The following is a 22,995-nucleotide window of genomic DNA, read 5'->3' on the forward strand; positions in this document are numbered from 1 at the left end:
TACAGAGACACAACAATCACCATTTTAGACTCTTTTGTCTCGTGGTTGTAAGGGCAGATGAAAACATCAGTGAGACTAGTTTTCTTCTTACTTCAATGTATTTGACTCTGTTCTCATACAGAGTCCTGTGAAGCTTTTATGAGATTGTTTCCACACCTTCTGGACATCTTTATAATCTGCCAATTCCCATTAATCTGTCTCATGATACAAACAGTCTCCACGCAGTTGTGTTGGGAACTAGGATTCTATCCCACAAGTTTCACATATATAGTGACAGTTACAGCAGAAAAGAGGGATATTTATGCATCGTTGCATGAAAGTCAGACTTGGATTGACTTGTAGGATGTAGAAAATCAGGTACAGTACATAAATGACCATAAATTAGCAAAAGAAAAATCACTACTGCTTAATACAGTTTTAATTTGAAGCTATAAAGAAGGGCTAAGGCTCTGTTTTTAATCTTAATGAATAAGGAGGAGACACAACCCCTTTTTATTTGCTATTTAACAGCTCACTTCCCACAGACAATGAACCAAACTGATGACCCAAACTCCCCCTGTGCTTAGTCCAGCATCTTTTGGCAAAAATCCCACCGAGGCCTGTGGGAGTCTGGCCTGATTAAGGCCTCAGCATTCAGCCTAAACCCACAAATCATCATCACGTAAGCACTCAGACTCAATTTCACAACAGTTACTGTATTTATCTGGTTTCCAAGGTCTATGGAGAAACAAAAGTATGCAAGAAGAATAGGTAATATTAAGCTTTCCTGTATCAGAGATCAGTACTCCCTCAGCAGCCAAATATCTTTCCAAGGACCATTCTGAGGCATAAATCACAGCCATACCCTCCGACTAGAAATAAAGCAAGGTATCACTGGGAACCATCTGAGACAGAGCTTTTCTTTCAGAAGAGCAGAGAGTTTAGAATATTTATGGTATTACTTTCAGAGAACTTAAACCTTCCATGTTTGCCCTGGTATGCTGGTGAGCAAGGATCACCAGTCCCACAGCGTAACTCAAAGCACAGAGCTTTCTCTTCACTCAAGTAGTAATTCTAACCCCAAAAACCAGCGTTGGATTGCACAGGGAAGCAGAAAGTGTTGCTTTCACTATGTATGTTGAGACTGGCAACTGCAGTGCAAGGTGTCTCAGGATGGACTGGAATTGCAGTCGTAGAAAAACAGACAAGAAAAATGGAGTGGGGAGGGTTGCACTGAGACAAGGGCAGAGGCTGTGACCCCCAGGGCCAAACATTTTCACAGCACACTGTAAAGCTAAAATAAAAAAAAAAGTTTGCTGGATGAGAAGCTATAGACAGCAAACCTTTCCTTCACAGTGCTACACACACTCTGTTTCTTGTGTGCAGGTGAGAGAAGCTTACCTGCAGTTCATGATCACCATCGCCAAGATGATCCGGGAAGACAAGAATATGTCTAAAGAGGATTCCTTTGTCCAAGAGGAAATGGCAAAGGTTATGGAGCTTGAAACTGAGATCGCAAATGTGAGTACAGAAATCAGGAACTGCTCAGAGTGTTGAGGGGGGCAAGGGGAGAGTCTCTTGCTCTTTTGTGCAGCAGTTTTCAACACAGCGCACACTGTAAAGCTAAAATAAAAAAAAAAGTTTGCTGGATGAGAAGCTATAGACAGCAAACCTTTCCTTCACAGTGCTACACACACTCTGTTTCTTGTGTGCAGGTGAGAGAAGCTTACCTGCAGTTCATGATCACCATCGCCAAGATGATCCGGGAAGACAAGAATATGTCTAAAGAGGATTCCTTTGTCCAAGAGGAAATGGCAAAGGTTATGGAGCTTGAAACTGAGATCGCAAATGTGAGTACAGAAATCAGGAACTGCTCAGAGTGTTGAGGGGGGCAAGGGGAGAGTCTCTTGCTCTTTTGTGCAGCAGTTTTCAACACAGCAGAAAACTCATGGCCTAGAAGAAAGCAGGGGGAAGATGACTTTTTGTGCTACAAGCAGCCCAGAAATCAGAGCCTCTGTGTGCATAATTATGTCTGCTCTATCCACTGCTGCTGTGTCTGCTCTGAAAATAAATATGGTTATGACTAGATTATCCTGCTTTAGGAGACTTCTATCCTTTGCTAAACATATCTTATGATAACACCAGGGCTCCCTCCCTTTGCATCCTCAGAAGTCTACAGGTCCCTGAAGATCTCCAAGAGTTTATTCTCCCATTCTAAAGAGGACAGAGGGAGCCTCTTGGCTCAACATGTTACTGAAACATTGAATCAGGGTGGGGGGAGCTGAGTTCCCATACTGAAATTTAGAAAGCAGAACCAGCTTTCTTTTTCAAAATAAACTGTTTTGTTTGTGTATTACTTGAGTGTGCACACCCACATGAGCAAGCAATTTCAGCCATTGACACTTGTGTCAGTTGACTCTTATAATAACCTTGTGACTGTCTTCAGGCAACTACCCCAGCAGAGGAAAGGCACGATGTAACCTTGTTGTACAACAAGATGACCTTGAAAGAGCTACAGGAAAAGTTTGCATTGAATGTAAGTGTTTAATGAGCAGTCTAACACTTTCAGCCTCCTTTTATTACCATGCCAGTTGGAAATGGCTTTATGAATTTATCAGTGATGCAAAGAGGTATAAAACAATTCCATTCTTACTCTTGCCTTCAGAGTCTTTTAAACATTTTTCTGCTGAACACTGCAACTACATTCAATCCCATGAAGTGTAGAAATTCCAGACAGTTACTAAAGCACTTAAACACCCAGCTTTGTTGTCTTTCTGTCTGCCCAGGAATTCAACTGGACCCTCTTCATCCAGGGTGTCATGTCTTCAGTAAGTGTTCAGGTTGACCCAGAAGAAGAAGTTGTTGTATATGGCATGCCCTACCTGCAAGAGCTGAAAGCAATTCTCTCAAAGTACTCAGCAAGGTAAAGAAACTAAGGAATATCCAAGATGAAAGTCAGGGAAGTGTTGTGGAAGTGTAAATTACTGAGCCTGCTTGGTGGTTCTGCTGGAGCTTCTCTGAGAAAAGTGACGCCACTTCACTGTAAGATACGGGTAATGTCTTTTAAGGTCCTAGGGTCCTAAAGTGCTGTGGTACTTGGTGTCTCACATGCTCAGAAAAGGTTAAATGGGAAGAAGAAAGCTCCTGTTACATTCCAGAAGGAAAAAAAAAATAAAAGAAATTAATCCCTGAACAGACACGGTAGCAGAGTCTTCAAGCTGGATGTCTCTACAATTAGCCAGCATGTTCAGTAAGAACAGGCACCTCTAGAGCTAATGAAAGTGATGTCTGGCAGCAATTATTTGCTTTCTTATCTCCATTCAAAATTAAGATCCCTCTCTGACTGTCTGCACTAGTGGGGCTTTCTTTACAGGGGATTAACCTCAGCTTTGCTTTCCCACCCAGCACCATCCAGAACTACCTCATTTGGCGGCTGGTGATCGATCGCGTCAGCAGCTTGAGTCGGCGTTTCAAGGATGCTCGGGCCAGCTACAGGAAGGTATTTCCTCTCTTCCCAAAGAGACTGTAGAGTGTGGTACTACTGGAAGAGTGTCCCACAGTCACCAAATCAGTGTCAGATGGTGAGGGGTCTGGAGAATAAGTCTTACGAGGAGAGGCTGAGGGAACTGGGGTTATTCAGCCTGGAGAAGAGGAGGCTGAGGGGAGACCTCATTGCTCTCTCCAACTCCCTGAAAGGAGGGTGTAGAGAGGTGGGGGTCGGTCTCTTTTCTCAAGTCACAGGCGACAGGACGAGAGGAAATGGCCTCAAGTTGCGCCAGGGGAGGTTCAGGCTGGATATTGTGAAAAAATTTTTTCACTGAAAGGGTTCTCAGCCATTGGAATGGGCTGCCCAGGGAGGTGGTTGAGGCCCCATCCCTGGAGGTGTTCAAAAGAGGGGTTGATGTAGTGCTGGGAGGTATGGTTTAGTGATGATGCTCCTTGTTTGTTGTGTGGGTGTCTATTTTTGTCAGTTAGGTTGAGGGTTGGACAAGATGATCTTTAAGGTCCCTTCCAACCTAGAAGATTCTGTGATTCTGTGACATTATTCTGTCACGTAATCTCCAGACAAATCTCAGGACAGCAGTTCCAATGGAAGCCTTTGCCTTAGGTGACCCTCCCCTTTAGGCAGTGCTTTAGGAGAGATGTGTAGGCAGAATTAATGCTGCTGTGTTTTGTGCTGCAGGCGCTGTACGGGACAACGCTGGAGGAAGCCCGCTGGCGGGAGTGCGTGAGCTACGTCAACAACAACATGGAGAACGCGGTGGGAGCCATGTACGTCAGGGAGACATTTGCTGGTGAGAGCAAGAGGATGGTATGTAGTTTACCCTTCATACTTCTGTACATCCACGGTCTCTGCAGCGCCCATTCCCTCCATCTGATCTCCCAGCCCGTTTTCTCTGTTAAAAAATATCCATCAGCCAAGAACTCATTTATGATGCTCTTTTAAGTGCCGTGTTTTAGAGCATAGAATCTGGGGACATCATCGCTCTGTAGGGAGCTTTTCACCCCTCCTTAGCTGTGCCTGCAAAAAACTAGTGTGTAAATGATTTCTTACTGCCTCTCTTTTAGGTCCGAGATTTAATAGATAAGATTCGGGAAGTGTTCATCGAGACTTTAGATGAGTTACAGTGGATGGACGAGGCCTCTAAAGAGAAAGCTCGGGAGAAGGTCAGAGATAACAAAGAATTCCAGTGTTCCATCATGATTATGAAATATTTGGAATTTTACGGCATCACTATTCCCAGTTCCTCTACAAATGAGAGGAAAAAAGCTTTGGTGTTCACCCCCCTGTTATCTATTATCCTACTACATTGGCCTTCTCTTTTTAATCTTTGTTAGCTCACATACCTTTTTATTTCCTTTAATGAGTCTTGTGAACCACGTTATAAATAAGAGAAGATGCCACCAAATACATCAACTATAACAACAACTCAATGCGGCGCAATCCCCTAAAGAAAACTTTTCATAGACTTTATGACCATCAGCAATTGCTCCAGTACCAAGGGGGAGAAAAGGCACTAAATGAGGGTTGAGCCCAGTCCCTGTCAGATGGTGCTGTAGGGTCTGGAAGTCCACCTTAGTGGCTGCACCCCAGGAGGTGAGAAGAAGACTGTGTGTTCTATATTAAAAAGAAAAGTCTCCTGAGGCAATAGGGTGCATTTCAACAAGGTCCTTAAATATTTACATCCAGTTTCTCACAAACAGGTGGACAATAGCAATAAAGAATTTGAACCGTTTTATGTATTGAAACTTAAAAAAAAAACCCACACCAACAAAACACACAGTTAAGAGGAAACATTAAACACTTAGTAAAGAATTTGAACTGTTGTATGTATTGAAACTCAAAAAAACCCCCACACCAACAGAACACACAGTTAAGAGGAAACATTAAACACTTTTCTTCTAGGCAATGGCGATTAAAGAACAAATTGGCTATCCAGATTATATACTGGAAGATCAGAATGAAAAACTAGATCAGGAATATGCCAATGTAAGTATGGAGTGTAAAGCTCTATATAAAAGCCTACACTTATTTTCCTGCCACTTGGAACACTTACACCTGGGAAACTCTCATTTCCAAGTGACTCAACAGCAGACAAAATTGATGGTGTTGAGCATTTTAATAATGAAACTGTCATTTCCAATGACTCAACAGCATACAAAATTGATGGTGTTGAGCATTTTAATAAATAAAATGCATGCAAAGAGCTAACTATTAAGTGATCCCTTGCGATCAAAACATGTTTTAGAAGATGCTTTCAGTGGTATGAGGAATTCCTCTTTACGCACAGCTTACTAACATATCGTGTATCTGTTTCTTTAGCTAAACTTCAGTGAAAACAATTACTTTGAAAATATTCTGGAAAACCTGAGAGCTGGAGCCCAGAAGAGCTTGAAAAAACTTCGAGAGAGAGTTGACCAAGACATGTAAGTTTCCAGAGTGGATGCTATGGACAATCTAAACTCTGAGATAATGGTTGTTGTGTTTAAGTCATATGCTGTGGGTAGCTGAGAATGCTTGTGTCTGAGATCTTATAAGATATTTCTTGGAATTAAACGAGTCGTTTGTTGCCTCCTGCAGTAGGAATTCATCCAGTTCTTTTGGCATCTCTCTAATCCTTCATCAAGCTGCTTCACATTCAGATATTACATTGAAACTACTTAACACAAAAGCAGTGACAGATCTTTCTGACAACTTAGCAAGGAGGAGACGAGATAATATCATGGAACTTCTGAAAATTTATATTCAGGACAAAAAACACTTCAGATATTCTGGCCAGAATTCTGCTGGAAACATGCCCAATCTTGAGAAAGCTGAGCACCAGATCTAATCTATGTCCAGCCAGTAACTTCACACCATACCTAGGGAAGTATAAATGGGCTTTTCAGAAGCTTCCTGTTGTAGGTGCAGGTTTGGCTGCTGCTTCATGATCCCTTCTGTGACTCCATGAGCAGGTCTCAGGTCTGAGCCTGCACTGCCCAAGCTGTCACCTCAGGGTTCTCTGCTCTCGGGCAAATCCTCAGCTAGGGATAGGCTTAATACAGAAATCAAATTAAAGTAGCACGTTCACAAATTGTTACCAACAGCTCCAAGGTGAGCAGTGGGCACCACTAACCAGTAAGAAGCATTTCTGCACCACATCCCCAGGACAACCCCTCTGGTGCTTCAAATGCAGTCGAGTTCCTGCCGAGTCCATGACATGGATACGTCCCAGAAAGTGACTTGCACGTTCAGTAGCAAATGCCTTGGAGTATGACCTGATTTCCAGAGCTATGAGCTGGCCAATCTCAACTTCTAATAGTCCAGTTCACTTCCTCAGCTGGACACCTCCCACCCAGCTCTGGCAAAGCTACTGCTGAACACATTAGTGACAGATACTCCATAGGGGAAGGCAGAAGCTTAGATAATGTTAAGATAAGCTGATAAACAGCCACCACGTTCCACCCCAGTGTGGCTGTTCCACGTTCAAGAGCAAAAGCATTTCTTGCTTTAACTTGTCATTGATCTGGATGAAATGTGCCCGTAAATAAGACACCAGTTATTTCCTGATATTAGTATCTCTTTACAGCTGTGTTCAATGGCACCCTTCTCCCCTACCTCAGTCCTTTCCTTATATGCAGCTTACGTTTTTTAATCAAGGATAATACAATAAAAAGAATGTCTTGGGGAAAAAAAAAAAGATTCATGACTAACTGTGTGCAACATTTATTTTCAGATGGATAATTGGAGCTGCAGTGGTCAACGCGTTCTATTCCCCCAACCGGAACCAGATAGGTAGGTTTGCATCAATTTTAAACAGCTGCATGGAACTAATTAAGCATTTTTTGCACCACAAGGGTACAGGTCTGCTCTCCAGAGCTAAACCTGGGCCCTGGTGGAAGAGGGAGACAGGGTGGTCTTTACAAGCAGTTGCTTTGTTGGATATTCAGCTTCCCCACCCAAGCAGGCCCAGGTTATAAACTGTAACAGGAGCAGCCTTATGTTTGAAAGCCCAAGATAGCAACTGCCACTACACCAGTGCCAGCTTCAGAGCCCAGAGAGCCCTCAGTGTGTCCTGGGCTGTTTGTGCTCATGTTTCCACATTTCTCATAAACACACAGGCAGCTCCAGACCAGAGAAACCCACCTCTTCTTACAGAATGCCAAATCTCTGCATTTTCAGAGTTTCTAGCCTGACCTTTCTTGTTCCTACTAGAGAAAATCTTCAGCCTTAAGACACAGTGACCCTGCCCAGCCCTGCCTGTGGTCCCCAGTCTCTGAGCTGGTGCTGGCAGCCAGAAGGTCAGGTTAAGGCTGCAGATGCTGTAGAGTCTTTGCTGAATTCCAAGCACCCTAAACATTTCTATTACATACTGCTTCTTAAAATCCCTAGACTGCCAAAAAGACCTACTATCCATGTACCACCAAATACCATAAGAGGAAAAAAAAGTGCCTTTTCTAGGCCGGAGAGCAGCTGTGCTCCAGTCACAGGGCAAGGGCCAGGAAGAGAAAACAACCCAATCAACCAGCACAAGAGAAAACTTCAATAATTGCTAAAAGCAAAAGCATCCAAAGCACTCAGAATTTAATCCTCTCGCCTTATCAGACAGAACCAGGCTCCATTTGCATCGCTTCCACATACCTCCATGTGCAGGTAGGGCAGAAGCTGTGACCATCCTCCAGCCCAGCAGGAGATCCTGGAGCTCCCTGGTGCCTCCCCCCTTGAAGCCAACCTTGGAGCTGAGCTCAGGCCCCCTGTTTATCCACAGGGGTTTTATCCTGATTGCAATCAGCTGTGAGCATCCCAGGCAGGGAACTCAAGTCTGGTTCCTCTAGCACTTTGCCCTTGTAATATGGCAGTAACTGGTTAAAGCAACTCACAGATGAATATGCAAACCAAAAACCCAGGCACAGCTGCCCACAACAGCGTAGATGTCAGATAAATCCTGTCTCTTCCTGTCTGTAGTTTGAGGGAAACAATTTCACTGAATTTCACTGAATTTCACTGAATTTCACTGAATTTTAGAGTTGGAAGGGACCATAGAGATCATCCAGTCCAACCCCCTTGCTGAAGCAGGATTGCCTAGAGCTTGTCAGAGCATGTTACTCAGGAGCATCCAGGTGGGGCTTGAAGATCTCCATCTAGTTTGAGGGAAACAGTTTTCCATGGTACTTTCAGTTTTCTGCTTCTGTCTTACATATTTCTCCCCAAAATTGAATGGCTAAAACCTTGTATATTGTCAAAAAATGGCTTTTGTCTCTAAATGCAATATTTGCCATATAATTTCAATATCTCACTTCTTAAAAAGTATCTTATCCAAATGAATTGCTGCAGTCTGAAACCCTCCAGAAGCAGATACACTTTTCACCTTATGTCCATGGGGTGCAGACTCACCCCGAGGGTTCTCTATAGCACTTTCAGCAGGAGACTGGGGGACATCCCTCCTCTGTCCCCCTCCCCAGACCCACATCCAGGGGCACTTGGTGTGTGGGAATTACTGCTGTGCGTGTGGCACGTCCCGAGCATCGCTGGTACACGGCATACGACTGCTAACCTTGCTGGAACAAAAATAATGCCATAAAACATCCATTAATTCCCCTATAAAATGGCTCTGAAACACAAACTGTACCTGTTTCCAAACGACAGTTACTAAACGTTTTGTTCTTGCCTTCCTGCAGCAAACATCACCCAGCAAATTAGGCTGAAGCTGAAACGTAAATGATGCTGGGTTCTCAGACAAGGAGATACTGTACTTGCAGATGGGCTCAATTAAACCTTTATTAACTTGTCATTTTCCATTTATCAAGAGAGAAACAATTTCACAGGAGGCGGCATGATGTTGTTTCTAATCATTGTATATTCTGTGTTCCTTCCCCATCCTGAAACCAAGCAAACAATCCCTCTGCAAAGTGTGCAAACCCGCGGCTGCCTCACAGCCTCTCCCTCTCTCTCCCTCACAGCCTCTCCCTCTCTCTCTCCCTCTTGGCAGTTTTTCCAGCTGGGATTCTGCAGCCTCCCTTCTTCAGCAAACACCAGCCACAGGCCCTGAACTTCGGAGGGATCGGGATGGTCATCGGCCATGAAATCACTCACGGGTTTGACGACAACGGTGAGGAGATAACGGGGAAAATACTGTTCTTTCTGTTGCACTTGTTGCAGTGTAGAAAATGAGAGTTACACAGGCAGTGACTGACCGTCCCTGCACACCCCTAAGTCAGGATCCAGGAGCTCACTGTTCGCACTTGTTGCAGTGTAGGAAATGAGTTACACAGGCAGTGACTGACTGTCCCTGCACACCCCTAAGTCAGGATCCAGGAGCTCACTGTTCACCTTCTGTTGGACATTTTGCAGCAAATGTGTCGTGAACATTCAGGTCACACAAGAATCAAGCAGATGTTAATAATTTGCGTCGTTGACAAAGCTGTTACTTTTACAGCACCATCAGATCAGAAACACAACCCAAGCAGAGATACCAGCTCCTGAAGTAACATGAAATTTGTGCCATGGGACGGAGGAGCTGCCAGCAGGGTCTTGAAATCACAGGGGACTTTTTTTTCAACATGAATGTTTGAAATATATTGATTTTATTATTTTTCTAGAATGCTACGTAAACCAGTTTTGGGTAAAACCTCACTTCTGATACCACAAGCCAGAAATTTCTTACACGTGGGTTTTCCTCAGTGTAGTATTTTAAGTTAATTAATCTTGTGCAGATCACACAACAGAGCCTCAGAAATGAAGATCCATAGTGAGTAAAAGCCACGCTGTAGCCAGAGAGCTGAGAACACAAACACCAGAGCTGCAGCTCCAGCTTTCTCCTGCTGTGGGAAAGCAATTAATTCTCTGTGAACCTCAGTTCTGTCACCCAGACACAGAGTGAGCACCACAGACACCTCAGAAGTTGTGGAAATTTTGTTACACAGGGTCTGCATAATCCAGTTTGAAATAAAACCAGGCCTTAGTGCCAGAACTGAAGTCAGGGCTGCTGAGGGAATGGGAAATCATGGAATAATCGAGAATAGAGTTTAAATTACCCCAATTCATCTTGTCTTTCCCTTGTGCCAAAAACCTTTCTGATAAATCTCTGTAGCACAGGCCAAAGAATCAAAGGAGGAAAGAGGAGGAAATGCAGCTCTTAGAGCTTAAAGAAGGTTAAAAAGAAAGTGCTGCACTGGAAGAACAGTTGCTTTAACGTACTCAAAACTTTCCTTTTTTTCTTGGATTTTCCTACAGGTAGGAATTTTGATAAAGATGGAAATATGTTTGACTGGTGGAGCAACTTCTCAGCGATGCACTTCAAGGAGCAGTCTCGCTGCATGGTCCATCAGTACGGGAACTACACCTGGGAGCTCGCCGGGGGACAAAACGTGAGTGAAAACTACCATTGCCACCCCCCCCTGGTTTTTAACACAGAAAAATAATGAATGGAAATGGAGAGTCTCTGCAGACGATCAGCAAAAACCTCCACATACTACAAGCTAATAAGATTCAAGGGTTGTATTTTGTCAATAGGCGATATTAGTGCAGCATAGAAAAACCAGTAATATCTGTGTTTAATTGTGTTAATGGTGAACTGGGCCTGTGTGTGCCAGACCCTGAGATGTTTTTCACAAGGGAGGGACAAAATCTGGTGTTTGCTACTGTACTTTACCACTCCTGCCAGTGTATGTTCTGCCCAGCAACCCGTGTTCTGTTCTGTTCTATTCGTGTATATTCTCTCTATTCTAATCTACAGCTTTTCCCCTATTCTTCTTTCTTTGCCCCAGCAAAGTCACTGCTTCCTTCTGTCCCAGACAGGACTGTCAGGGACGGGTGCTGGTGCTTCCCCTGTGGTTCTCAGCCTTCTGGTGGTTCTGATCTGAGGGTAAATGAATGATTGTTCTTTTACAGGTCAGTGGAATAAGCACATTAGGAGAAAATATTGCAGATAATGGAGGGGTCCGACAGGCTTATAAGGTAACTTTCAAATATATTGTGAGTTAACTTTACCCCCGGGATTCAGCAACGGGGTTACCTCTTTCATAAATGGACAATTAACAACTTATTACCATATTCAACAAATTAAAGCCTCAATTGTGTATGGAGAAGCTTATGTCCCCATAGATCCCATCCCAGTGCAGACTGGCATTCCTGCACCCAGGAGCAGACACCAAATTCTTGTAGCTCTAACTCTGATGTGCTTCAGTGCTTGATGCTGCCAGTTTGTGTCTCAGGCAAACAGGAGCAACCCTCACAAACAGGCACAGCGTTAGCCAGGGACAAAGGTAAAACACCATTTTCTAAAGCCCTTAACGCTGAAGGTGGCAGCGACGACTTCAAACAGCTTGTCCCATGGCAACCGAGCACGGAGTCCTTGGCAACGGGGTTTGGTGACATTATGAAACAGAGCAACTGCTTCTCCCAAGTTTATTTCTCTCATGCTTTTCAGCTTTGATCTCAAGTGACACGTCAGGTAGGACATGAAAAGAATAGCTGGAAATACCATCTCCTCCCCAAGGGGGATACGGATCAGAGCTACTGAAATACCTGTCTCTAAAAGCCTTGCTCCTTTTGCTGCTTTCTTATGTGTTTTATAAGCTTTAGGAAAATAACACAAAGAAGTCCCTTCTACTGTGCTGCTGTTTATCTTCCATGCAGCTGGAAAGTTTAATAAAAGTGCAGGGATTGATAATCTCAGAACTGCCTGGCTCTTTCCAAGGAAAAGGTTGCTTCAATGGCTGGTATTTCAGAGCCACGACCTCCGTGCTGTGGCTGAAAAGCATTATTGCATATTCCTTCTCCTGCTCTGCCAGGGGAAGTTGGCTCCAGACTCAGGGAAGTCCAGGACCTTTAATCCCCCCAATTTACAAACCATGGCTACAAATAGGAGCAGGTACCAGCACGGAGGCTCTTTCCGTGCAGAGCTCAGGTGCGAGCGCGGAATGTTCTTTTCTACAAATAATCCCAACAGATGTCATGGTGAAACATTTTCTCTGTGGTGTTTTGGATGTGGTGACAGTTAACGGTGTTTAGAGAACAACATCCTGAATTTTCAGAAATCTAAACTGCAAATTCTGACTGAGGGACACCATTAAAATTAATTTCTTCGTTAAAGTGAGTATGTACGTGGTTCTAAAAGCTGTTACATATGTGGAAGCACAGGGTGGTGTGACACAAACCACCTGCTACACACTCCTCCGGTGTTCTCTGGTGCTAAATGTGTTTTTACCCTCAGTTCTGTCTCTTCTGCTTTGGCACGAAGGAGAAGGGAAGAGAAGGTTTGGAATTAGCCACCACAAGGACACATTAACTTGTCTCCGTTATGTCAATAGACCTAAAAAAAGAAAATTGGCCAATTAATGTGTAACAATAACAGGTAATGGATTTAACATTGAGCAAGGTTATTATCTGCTATTTTATGAGCAGTTACCTGAAGGGATGAAAATCCTCCCCGCAGAACCGTGGAGAAGACTTAACACCTTATTTCCAGATACAAATTCCTGTAGGAAAAGTCAGTGAAAGCTGATGGTTTTACTCCAAACGGCAGCCACCAGCATTCAGTCTCCGTGGCATTATTGGGTTGATCTGTAGCACCAGCTGAGCTCCCAAGGCGACGTACCCATCACACTTTGTCACTGTTGGTGACACACAGCCACAGAGTGAGGGTCCATCGGGGCAGGGACACACCTTTGGTGTGTGCCACCTCGCTGGAGAAATCCAGGAGAGATCCCCAAGTGACTCCCTAAGGAACACACACGGCTTCTGGCAGGGAAGGTCAAGTGGCCAACTCTAACGACTGCTCTGAAACTCCACTCCTGTAATATTTACTATTTTTTCCTTTTTTAGAACAGTTTTCAGTTCAGAGATCACTGTGCTTCAGAAGTTGAATGCAAGTAATCTTTGTGTTTCATTTTTTTACCTGGAAAAGTCAACAGAGTACTTGTGATGACAGCTTTTTCACAAAACTAGCTGTATGATTTGTATTAAAAAGATAAAAAAAGAGGCAAAGGGAAGACGTGGGGTTGATACACACTGTGACCAAACCCTCTCACCCCAGTGAGCACTGGGAACACCCCTCGTGGTCCTGCTGCTTCTCTGAACTGAGTCTATCCCCATTTCTAGGCCTACTTAAAATGGCTGGAACGGGAAGGGAAGGAGCCAAAGCTGCCTGGGCTGAATCTGTCCCACAAACAGCTTTTCTTCCTCAACTTTGCCCAGGTAAGAACACTTGGATGCAGCCGTTGCGTGGAAGCGTAAGTGAGGTTATCCCAAAGGTTAGAGAGAGCCAGTTCCAAGCTCCACCTGGACAGTGACTCACTGGGACTGCACTCATCAAAAGGTCCTTAAGAGAGACATGAAAAAGATGGTTTAGTTTAGATTAGAGGAAGGAGTTTTCAATAACTTTTCTGAGGGTGTGAAACTTGCTGGAGTGAGGATACAGAGAAACAAGGCATCTACCAACAAAAAGCTGTGTCAGACAACAACCTACAGGGACAGTGACTTCCAAGAGTCAGGTAAGTATTGGTTCCATGACCATTGGGAGAAAATTCCTGTTGCTTTCACTACAGCCAGGCTTTTGTCCATTTCTTAACAAGTGCTGGAGAAAACTGAACACCTGAGAAATACCAAGGCAGCAGCCCTGAACCAGGAGTACATATTCAGAACCCAGATGTTGCTACAGATTCCACTTATTTTCCTCTGTACCACTTCCTTACAATGCAGAAATAATAAGTTTGCCGAGTTGAATTTCATCCTTCAGCCTGGATGAGGAGCTCCCCTGTTTACACTCTTAGAGTGACAAATATTTAGCAGCAGGTCAGGTATTTGACAGCAGCCAACACACACAGTCTTGTGCTTCAGACTGAAGCTCAGGTGCTTGTGGAAACACATGGGTGAAATCAAGAGATAATATATCTATTTATCTCTATCTAATTTATCTATATATCTAACCATCAGATCTTGATCCAAGATCTGATGGTTAGATACTGTGCTTCAGAAGTTGAATGCAAGTAATCTTTGTGTTTCATTTTTTTACCTGGAAAAGTCAACAGAGTACTTGTGATGACAGCTTTTTCACAAAACTAGCTGTATGAAATAACAAATCGGGGTGGCTCTTAGGAAAAACTCTGAAAAACAGTCAGAAGGTCCCTAAAGTGAGTTCTGGTCTTGTGCCTCAGACTTAAACTCATGTGCTTGTGGAAACACATGGGTGAAATGAAGAGCTAATATATCTATTTATCTATATCTAATTTATCTAATTTATCTATATATCTAAGCATCAGATCTTGATCCAAGAACTTGATGAAACAAAAACTCATTAGCAAATAATTGCATCTATTCTGCCCCCTCCATAAAACATACTCCAACTATAGTGTCCCCATAACAAATCAGGCTGGCTCTTAGGAAAAACTCTGAAAACAGTCAGAAGGTCCCTAAAGTGAGTTCCCTTAAATACTGACATTAAATACTAACAATTAATCCTCTTTTCTAGGTTTGGTGTGGTTCCTACAGACCAGAGTACGCGAGCCAGTCAATAAAGACAGATGTTCACAGCCCTCTGAAATACAGGTGGGTTTTACAAATTCATTTACTAATTGATAACTTGCTCAGTTCAACCCTTTGTGCTAACAGAGCGAAATTAGATATAGATCAGATCTTGATCCAAGATCTGATGCTACAAAAACTCATTAGCAAATAATTGCATCTCTTCTGCCCCCTCCATAAAACATACTCCAACTATAGTGTCCCAATAACAAATCGGGGTGGCTCTTAGGAAAAACTCTGAAAAACAGTCAGAAGGTCCCTAAAGTGAGTTCCCTTAAATACTGACATTAAATACTAACAATTAATCCTCTTTTCTAGGTTTGGTGTGGTTCCTACAGACCAGAGTACGCGAGCCAGTCAATAAAGACAGATGTTCACAGCCCTCTGAAATACAGGTGGGTTTTACAAATTCATTTACTAATTGATAACTTGCTCAGTTCAACCCTTTGTGCTAACAGAGCGCAAGAGAGCGGCTCGTTGCCAGCAGCCACGTTCCAGCAGACGAGATAAATCCCAACTAGCTTTCAGAATTTCTCCCATGGCTTGTAGGATGCTGCTGAAGGGTATGTTCCTTTACTTGGCCTGGTAAATTTGCCAGTCTACAAGAGAGGAGATTGAGATTAGACATTAGGAAGAAATTCTTTGCTGTGAGGGTGGTGAGAGCCTGGCCCAGGTTGCCCAGAGAAGCTGTGGCTGCCCCATCCCTGGAGGGGTTCAAGGCCAGGTTGGAGGGGGCTTGGAGCAACCTGGTGGGAGGTGTCCCTGCCCAGGGCAGGGGGTTGGAACAAAATGATCTTCAAGGTCCCTTCCAACCCAAACCATTCTGTGATTCTGTGAATGGATGAGAACTCACTACGTGCTCTGTTCTAGCATTTCATTTATCATATTGGCTATTAACAATATTGGCTATTAACAATATTGGCTATTAACAATATTGGCTATATTGTTCTTGCATGTAGCATCCCATGTTCTGAGGCTGTAACTGAGTTAAGAGACTCTATGGACACGGCTTTCTGTTTTCCAGAACAACAACCTCCGTGCATTGCACCCACGTCAATAAGTTCCTTCTCTTTGTTTAGGGTGATGGGGTCTTTGCAGAACTTTGAAGCTTTCTCCGAGGTGTTTGGCTGCAGAAGGGGCACAGCCATGGACCCTGCAGAGAAATGCAGAGTGTGGTAACCAAAAAGAACACTGGTGAGAGTGACCCACGCTCTGCTGACACAACAAACGGCTCTTGCCAACGACGTGCCTGATGTTCTCCCATTCAGTCACAGCCAAGGCTAATGGTGCAGCTGCTGTAGCAGGAATCAAGGGAACTACAGCCTCCAGCTCTCCCAGTCCCACTGGGGAGCACCCCGGTGTCCACTGGTGGGCTGTGCCGAGAGCCACAGTGTGCTCCAGAAGAGAAACGACTGTTTCCAACGACATCCCGACTGTTATCAAGACGCCGCATCAGGGTTACAAAGACTAATTCTTAAATAAAAACCAAACCCCAACAAACACCTACATATCTATTTTTCAGAAAGGAACAATAATTTTAATATGTCTTAACAACTCCGCCTTCTGCCGCTCAGCAAAAACCTGTGTGTTTCACTCAACTGGTTGCCAGTACCCGATGCCGTTTCCGGTGCGTTCTTCCCAAATCTGGGTTAGAGCTTGATTAAGCTTCGTGCTGTCTGTGTCCTTGTGCCTCGATTTCCACCTCGTCCTGAGAGATCCCTCTTTGTCTTGAGCTGTTTGGAGCTGAGCTGTCTGTTGGCCCCGCTGCGCGCTCCGCTGCCCGTCCCTCCGCTCCAAAGAACGGCTGAAACGTCACCCCAAAGGGAGGGATCACTAGGTAGGAAACAAAAAAAAAAAATCACATCCTTAGGAGTACAAATTCCGTCCTTACGGTTAAAATTACAGGGTCCCTCCCTGCAGAGAGGTATTAAAAATGATGCTTATTCTTGTAGAAAGCGTATGAAATACTTCTTTTTTGCCAAATAGCAAACATGTATCTGTGGAAAAAAAATGACACTGTTTTTAATCCTGTGCCTTTTCATTTTGCCATAGGCTATTTTTCAGTATTTACACTTGAAAATGTAACAAGTATGAATTTTTAATAAAAAATAAATAAATAAATAAATAAATCACGGTAGCCAATTCAGCAAGCATTTTACTGTAGAGAGTTTTGGGTGGCTTTCCTCAATAAGCATCCTAATATAATAATTGCCAACACTTAGTGAATTTTAAACACCCTTCCAGCCAATGCTTCTCTTTCTAGCACAGAAATCACTGGAAAGCAACAGTAGCTAGTAGTGCTCAGCTTATGAAGTGCCAAATCCCACTATTTGCTAACAGATCTCGTTAGCGCATCATTAGCAAAAGGTTTGATTATCCAAACAAGAAGGAAGGGAGTGAAAACCCCTCACACAGAAGCAGCTTTGCCAAAGAGATGACTCCCCTGAATTATTGGGGCCGTTTGACAGGAAGAGCTGGAAAATCACTGAACGAAACCCTCCGGATTTTGCAGATAACCCTCCCCTAAAAACACACGTTACTGTTCTCTGTCACCGTGTTCACAGCCCAGTTTTGGCCTCGAGAATCACATTATTTTCTGTCTCAGCAGAGGGACTCTGAACCTCCTGATCCCAGATTGCTGGCAGCCACTGCCTGCAGGGAGGGAACTCAGGCAAGTGGCAACAGAATATATATATCTGCCAGGCAAGGGACCCAGCACCCAGCGCACAGAGGTCAGGTGGAGGAGGTTCACGTGGCTGACAATTTAATTACTCTGCAAAATCATTAAGCCCCCTGAATTATTGGGGCCGTTTGACAGGAAGAGCTGGTAAATCACTGAACGAAACCCTCCAGATTTTGCAGATAACCCTTCCCTAAAAACACACGTTACTGTTCTCTGTCACCGTGTTCACAGCCCAGTTTTGGCCTCGAGAATCACATTATTTTCTGTCTCAGCAGAGGGACTATGAACCTCCTGATCCCAAATTGCTGGCAGCCACTGCCTGCAGGGAGGGAACTCAGGCAAGTGGCAACAGAATATATATATCTGCCAGGCAAGGGACCCAGCACCCAGCGCACAGAGGTCAGGTGGAGGAGGTTCACGTGGCTGACAATTTAATTACTCTGCAAAATCATTAAGCTCTGGAGATGTGCCATTAGAAGTTCTGGCATATGCAACTGCTAAAGGGATAATTAAAATGTGCCTGGGAGGTTTGATTCCAAGTTCTTATTACAGCACATGGAAGTCACTTTATTTTTTCATGTGAGTTTATTACGCCTCCCACCTGCAGAAGACTCTTCCCATCTGTCGCTCTGTGTCTGCGCCAGCACAACCCCAGGGCAACAGCAACAACCCCCCTTTCCAGTCCCACCCGTGGCCTCCTGTTTTGCCCCTCTGCATTCACACCCCCCGTGACAGCCCCTACCTCGCACCGGTGACCAACCACCTCCATGAAACACAACAGAGATAAAAAATGAGCTCAAAACACCCAGGAAACAGCACTCCCTGTGGACCACGGTGTGACTTTTCCATAATCACACACAGGAGGGTCACAGCCGAGGATGTGCCACCACCAGTGAGAAACAATTCAAGTTGAGGACGGGGCAGCAGCTGAGTTTCACTGACCTGAACCTCCCAGTCCCTGAACATCTACAGGGAGAAGTGCAGAGGACTTTCAAATGAAGGTCCTGGCTTGTAAAGCAGGGTCTGTTCCTGTGCACTGAGTTCACCACATGGCATGAGGTTTCCATGTGACACTGGTGCCACCTTCCCTTCCCTCTGAGTTCAACACAACTGCCAGCATGAAGTTCTGAGCAGAGGTGGAAACACCTTCCCAGGTGTCACTCCAGGTCCTGACCAGGTTGAGCTTCAAAAAACCTTCAGTCTGCCAAATAAAATTTCCCAGCACAGCTTGTTAGTATCTCTTGGCACAACCAGTCACCCCACTGGCCACTCTGGCATCTGACCATTATGCTGCACCTCGCTGGTGGCAGCAGCTACGTGGTCACTTTGTGAAGAGCGATGGCAGTGGCAGAGCCCAGCTCTACCAGCACTCTGTGTTTGAGAGCCCGTTTTGGGACCCTTTCAGCAGCAGAGGGACCCTTTCCTGTGCTCCCAGGACACTGATTATCATTTATCCCACGATCAGGTGAAGTTTAAGCTCCAAGTGGTTTCCCCAGTTCAAATCAGGACAGCCATTTCAGCTACAAAACCTGCTCCCACCTGAGGTTTCACACCACCCTCAGCAGTTGTAGAGCTGCGATGACTCTTCCGTCACACGAGGTGGTAAAAGACCATCTTTTCCTCCACCTGCACAAATACATAACGTGTTTAGTGTTAGGTGAGAATGAAACTGTTTGTCTCCCAGACAAGGTCTGTAATATTTTATAAAGGAATTCCACCCACCACCCCCTGCCCAGACCCACACAGTCTGTCCCGTGGTGGGACTGACACACACACACATCACTGTTTTTTCCATTTGCAGCTGCTTCCAGGCTAAATTATGTATAACAAGTGCTTGTATGTCCCAGAGGCTCTGGGGAACAGCCTCCCTTCCAGCCCTCTCTGACACCCCTCACCCCCAACCACAGGAGAGCTCCTCCAGCAACAACCAAGGCAGCGAACAAACACACGGAACTGGACAGAAATTAGAAGTTCCTGCAGAAAACACTTTAGCCCAGTGGAAAATACTGTACCCAAAGGTGTTTTGCTGCAGATCTGACTCCATTTTCAACCCACAGGTAATTAAGCATCAGAGCAGCTTTATTACATACCTAGGAAAACAAGGAAGATGCAGATTCCGTGTTTTCCAGAAGAGGGGAAATGACACCTTTCCTTCTCCCCTGCTGCCACCTGGTGACAAACCCGGCTCCAGCTTCTACAACAGACCAAAAGACACTTCTCAACATCAGCAGGTATTTCCAGCCTCCATCAAACACACGCTTGCTGCAGACATTAAACACACTGCTGCTATGGCAGGCACCCAAAAATTACTTTTTTTTTTTCCAGTTGGTAGGGTGCTGATGCTGGTCTGACGCTGGTCTCTTTACCTGCCTGTGCAGAGCTCCCAGTTCATCTACAGCATCTTCCCCCAACTGCAACTGGAGTCCCACAAACCAAGAGTTCCTGCCCAGGCCCAGCTCCCTGCCAGTTTTCTTTTAAAGGGCTTTTCCAGTGGTTACCAGCACAAACTTGGCTTCTCAAGTAAATGGGAAACAGAAGCTGAAACGTTCTTTGTGGGGTCGGCCCCAGAACTCTAATCACCACTTACCTCTTCCCACACATCGTTGCCTCTCCAGCCCCAGGAGCAGTGAAACAGGATCCACCAACTCCAAAGGTGCTGTGGATAATGCTCAGCTCCCATTAACACAATGTCAAATGCTACCCCTGAAAAAAAAACACCCAACAAACCAAAGATTATAAACGTGTTTCCAGCAGCATGGTAGTCTGGCCCAGCCATCCTGCACGATTTTTAAGCTTCATTCCCTATTTATTTTGGTGAGGTTTTTTTTCTCCAGTGCTTTTTATTCCCCCCCCAGTGTCACGACAGACCTGTATAAGCCACCTGGAAAACATGGCCAGAATTAAAAGTAGTATTCCCTGGTACAGGTAGTGAAATGACTCCAGTTTAAGTGATATTGAAGGCATCGGACAGAGAAAACTCCTTGTTCCTTCTAACTTTGATTATTTCTAAAGCTCTGGCTTTAGGAAGCATCAATAAGAGAACACCTCGGTGTGTGTCAGTCATACACCAGTGGTGTCTTTTTAAAAGGCCTCCCGTGTGGAAATGCTGAGTAACATTTTGTGTGGGCAAAACCTTTAAGAGTTAATGGAAGCCACCAACCTGCAGAGTCCTAAGTTTTACAGCATCAAGGAATTGCTTAAATTGTCCTTTACAGACACAGTTCAAACACCAGTGCAAGCAGCAATAGAAAGCAGCTGGTGCATCAGCTTGGACAATTAAATTTTAAAAGAATTCTACACCAGTACTGCTGGAAAAAAATAAACTCTTTACATCACTTTTATGCTTCATCAAGGTACTCTATTCTTCTGTTCACATACAATTTCTGTCACACACAGAAACTGGGAGGTGGAAAAGATTTTATAAAGTCTCCAGCGCTGACTGACATCTGGTTATTAAGGTGAAGCAAACAAAATCACATGAAACACACACTTGAAAAGCCCTAAAATCACGCTTGAACTGACGTTTATTCATCCAAGAGGAACACGGCAACTGTGACCCCTGGTGGCTAAAAAGAATAAAAAGTTAAAATATCATTTATAAACTGCAAGGGCTTTAACTTCATGAAATTGTATTCACACTGCAATATTAAAAAATTGCATATAACTAAAGAAAGTTTTGCTGTAGGGACTTTTTAGTCTTCTAAATACTTTGACAATTGTTTTGCATAGTTAGAGAAGTCTGTTTAGCAAGTTGTCTGTACAGCAGGGCAATTCACGTGCTGGGTAACAATAACAAGGTCATGCCATCATTTCTGCTCCTATTTCCATCACGGTAACATCCCAAATCCCCACCACTGTCCCAAGTCACTGCCAGGAGTGAAAACCTGTGCAGGGACTCTCTCACCTAATGGTCTCTCCTACCATAGACCCCAAAGTCCCTCTTGCAATAAAAAGCACATATATGACAAATCTGATCAAAGGTGGCAGAACAAATCATTCCTTGTCGTAAGAACAGACAAATGAGAAGCTGCACAAGCAAGCAATGTGTGATTTCTGGCTAACAGAATTGGATTGTGTATTTCTAGCCAGAAACATTCCATAACTTCGCATGTAAATTGTAGAACTATGACATTTCTGCTATCAAAAGATGTTTTTCACCTAAATTTGTGCTTGCACAAACTTAGTTTAATATCATGACCAGTTTATTGTCACAGGAAGGGAACCTGCACTGAAGTGTAGGTATTTTCCCTGCCTGGGGCCACAGCCCAGGGACAGAAGGTACTGCTGGCTCAGGCACCCCTCCCGCAGACCCTGAGGGATGCTCAAGGGGTCCTAATTTGGGGGGGGACAACACCAACACGAGGCTTTGCCCTGGTTTGTGTCCCCAGCAGGGCAGCACTCACCTGTCCCCATTGGCAGGACCCCACGGCTGCAACAGCCCTGTCCTGAGGTTTGTGGGATGGGAGCTCCCAGAGGAGAAATCGTGGGGACACAGAGCCCTGGGGCCTCAGAGCCTGTTCCCTCTCAGCATCTGGCAAAAAACTCACATGGAAGGAGGACTGGGATCCCACATGCTGCTCATGGGGAGAGGGGGTGGGCAGGCTGAGGGCTTTATTCCTCAGGTGAGAAGGTTTTGTGTGGGTAGGAGGGGCAGCGACTGAGGAAATGCTCGATATGATTCAGCTGAGAGAATCTGTGTGATGGCAGCACTTGCCTATTTCTTGGGGTTAAAGGTACAAGGTACTTGTGTGGACAAGAATACGAGCTCCTTTCACCTTACACAACAATCCCACTTCTTCGGGAGATGAAGAGATTAATCTTTTTGGGGGGCACAAGCGGCTGTGTCCCCCTCAGAAGGAGAGGACCCAGACAGAAGTTGCACACAAATGCATTTTATTGCTCTTGCCAGACGCATACACAGTATGCACGTGAGCCATAGGGCTGTCCCAGCTGTGGGAGAAACATTATCCACCAGGAATTACATCACTTAATACAGACAAAAATCATTATTATAATGAAAATGCAAGAAAAAGCATAGCTTACACCCAAAATGTATAACATTGACCACTCAAGCCTTTTACCTACTACCTTTTCTTTAACATAAAGCAGTAATGCACTCTTTTTCTAAACTGAAAAAAGCAGCCAAGTAGTAGAAATATTCCACATAGTTTCCTAGCTCCTGTTCAGCTGTCATGCTTTATGTACTAGGACTATGAAAGGGGCACTGAAAATCCAAAACAAACCCCATCTTTGATGCTGTACAGAGGGAAACTGATTTTAACCAAGTGTGAGTGAACCAAAGGGGAGTGAGTTTATCCTCGGGCACTTT

General features: G+C 44.5%; 1 protein-coding gene across 1 annotated transcript in view; it reads left to right on the plus strand.

Annotated features, from left to right (window-relative positions):
* Nucleotides 1-17,065, plus strand: part of MMEL1 (membrane metallo-endopeptidase-like 1) — a 29,333-nt gene extending 12,268 nt beyond the window's left edge. Inside the window, exons 9-23 of the mRNA XM_014943896.1 lie at nucleotides 1,366-1,500; nucleotides 2,426-2,515; nucleotides 2,766-2,902; nucleotides 3,385-3,478; nucleotides 4,163-4,291; nucleotides 4,549-4,647; nucleotides 5,387-5,470; nucleotides 5,804-5,907; nucleotides 7,197-7,255; nucleotides 9,450-9,569; nucleotides 10,694-10,827; nucleotides 11,351-11,416; nucleotides 13,562-13,657; nucleotides 14,931-15,007; nucleotides 16,063-17,065. Of these exons, the coding sequence (XP_014799382.1) occupies nucleotides 1,366-1,500; nucleotides 2,426-2,515; nucleotides 2,766-2,902; nucleotides 3,385-3,478; nucleotides 4,163-4,291; nucleotides 4,549-4,647; nucleotides 5,387-5,470; nucleotides 5,804-5,907; nucleotides 7,197-7,255; nucleotides 9,450-9,569; nucleotides 10,694-10,827; nucleotides 11,351-11,416; nucleotides 13,562-13,657; nucleotides 14,931-15,007; nucleotides 16,063-16,162 (1,524 nt within the window). The 3' untranslated portion in view covers nucleotides 16,163-17,065. The remainder of the gene's footprint in view (nucleotides 1-1,365; nucleotides 1,501-2,425; nucleotides 2,516-2,765; nucleotides 2,903-3,384; nucleotides 3,479-4,162; nucleotides 4,292-4,548; nucleotides 4,648-5,386; nucleotides 5,471-5,803; nucleotides 5,908-7,196; nucleotides 7,256-9,449; nucleotides 9,570-10,693; nucleotides 10,828-11,350; nucleotides 11,417-13,561; nucleotides 13,658-14,930; nucleotides 15,008-16,062) is intronic.
* The last annotated feature ends 5,930 nt before the right edge of the window (nucleotides 17,066-22,995 follow it).

The sequence above is a fragment of the Calidris pugnax genome, unplaced genomic scaffold, assembly GCF_001431845.1.
Source record: "Calidris pugnax isolate Ruff unplaced genomic scaffold, ASM143184v1 scaffold129, whole genome shotgun sequence".
Classification (NCBI taxonomy): Eukaryota; Metazoa; Chordata; class Aves; order Charadriiformes; family Scolopacidae; genus Calidris; species Calidris pugnax.